Source organism: Antedon mediterranea, chromosome 6 (assembly GCF_964355755.1).
Source record: "Antedon mediterranea chromosome 6, ecAntMedi1.1, whole genome shotgun sequence".
Lineage (NCBI taxonomy): Eukaryota > Metazoa > Echinodermata > Crinoidea > Comatulida > Antedonidae > Antedon > Antedon mediterranea.
In genome coordinates, this window is record NC_092675.1 from 20,355,651 (window position 1) to 20,356,796 (window position 1,146).

At 32.7% G+C, this 1,146-nt stretch overlaps 1 protein-coding gene across 1 annotated transcript; it reads right to left on the bottom strand.

Annotated features, from left to right (window-relative positions):
• Positions 1–897, bottom strand: LOC140052470 (uncharacterized). Its single transcript, XM_072098078.1, has one exon. The coding sequence runs from the start codon at positions 895–897 to the stop codon at positions 1–3; it is 897 nt and encodes a 298-aa protein (XP_071954179.1).
• Between the last annotated feature and the right edge of the window lie 249 nt (positions 898–1,146).

Genomic DNA, 1,146 nt, shown 5'->3' on the forward strand with positions numbered 1-1,146 from the left:
TTATAATCTTTCAAGCATAACCTCTTTGAGATGTTTCCTGATATTTCTTTTGAATTGATTGATGGTTTCTGAACACTGTATCAATTTTGGCAGGTGATTCCATGACGTTATTGCCGTGTTAACAAAGGTTGTTTGGGAGTGGTTACCTATATATGGTCTATAAATTGATTGAGTTGCAAATCTAGTATTGTACTGGTGAATTACATTTGCTCTACTAATACCATCATTCATAAACGTAGGGCTTAATCCATTAATAATACGATACATGTGACAAAGTTTTATCTGTTTAACTCTTAAGTCTACTGGGAGCCAATTCAGTTTGTTTAATTCATTAGCCCCAATGTGATCTCTTGGTTCAAGACCAAGAATACATCTGACCGTCTTATTTTGTGCAGTTTGCAATTTAACTTTTAATGTTTTTTTTAATCCAGAGTACCACACGCTACAAGCATAATCATAAAGGCATAACACCAAACTATTTGCTAGTAACTTAAGATCTCTGAAAGTTAAGTACTTTCTATTTCTATATAAAAATTTTACCCTTGAGTTTACTTTCTTTATAACTGATTTACCTATATAATCTCCAGTTAGATTGTTATCGAGTTCAAGTCCTAGATAACTTACTGTAGGTTTGTTTGTGATTATATAATCATTGCATGTAACTTTCAATTCTTGTTGATTTCTGAGTTTACGTTTAGATCCAAATAGAATTGAATACGTTTTGCCTAGATGCAATGACAATCTATTATCTAATAACCAAGAATTAATAGATTTTAATTCTTTTGACAATACATTTTGTATATTGGCGACACTTTTATCAGATACAACTATAGCAGAATCATCGGCATAAAGGAGCAGTTTACAACTCAATGCAGATTCCATATCATTCACATACATTAAGAACAACAGTGGGCCCAATATTGACCCCTGAGGGACCCCACATGTTATTTTTTTCCACGTTGAAAGAGTACCACAATTATCAACTACCTGCCATCTATCTGTTAAATATGATTTAAACCAACCTATTACTGTTTGGGACAATCCTAATGCTCTCATTTTGCCTAGTAAAATCTGATGGTCTACAGTATCGAAAGCCTTTTGTAGGTCTAAGACTATCATACCTGTTAAATTACCTTTATCCCAATT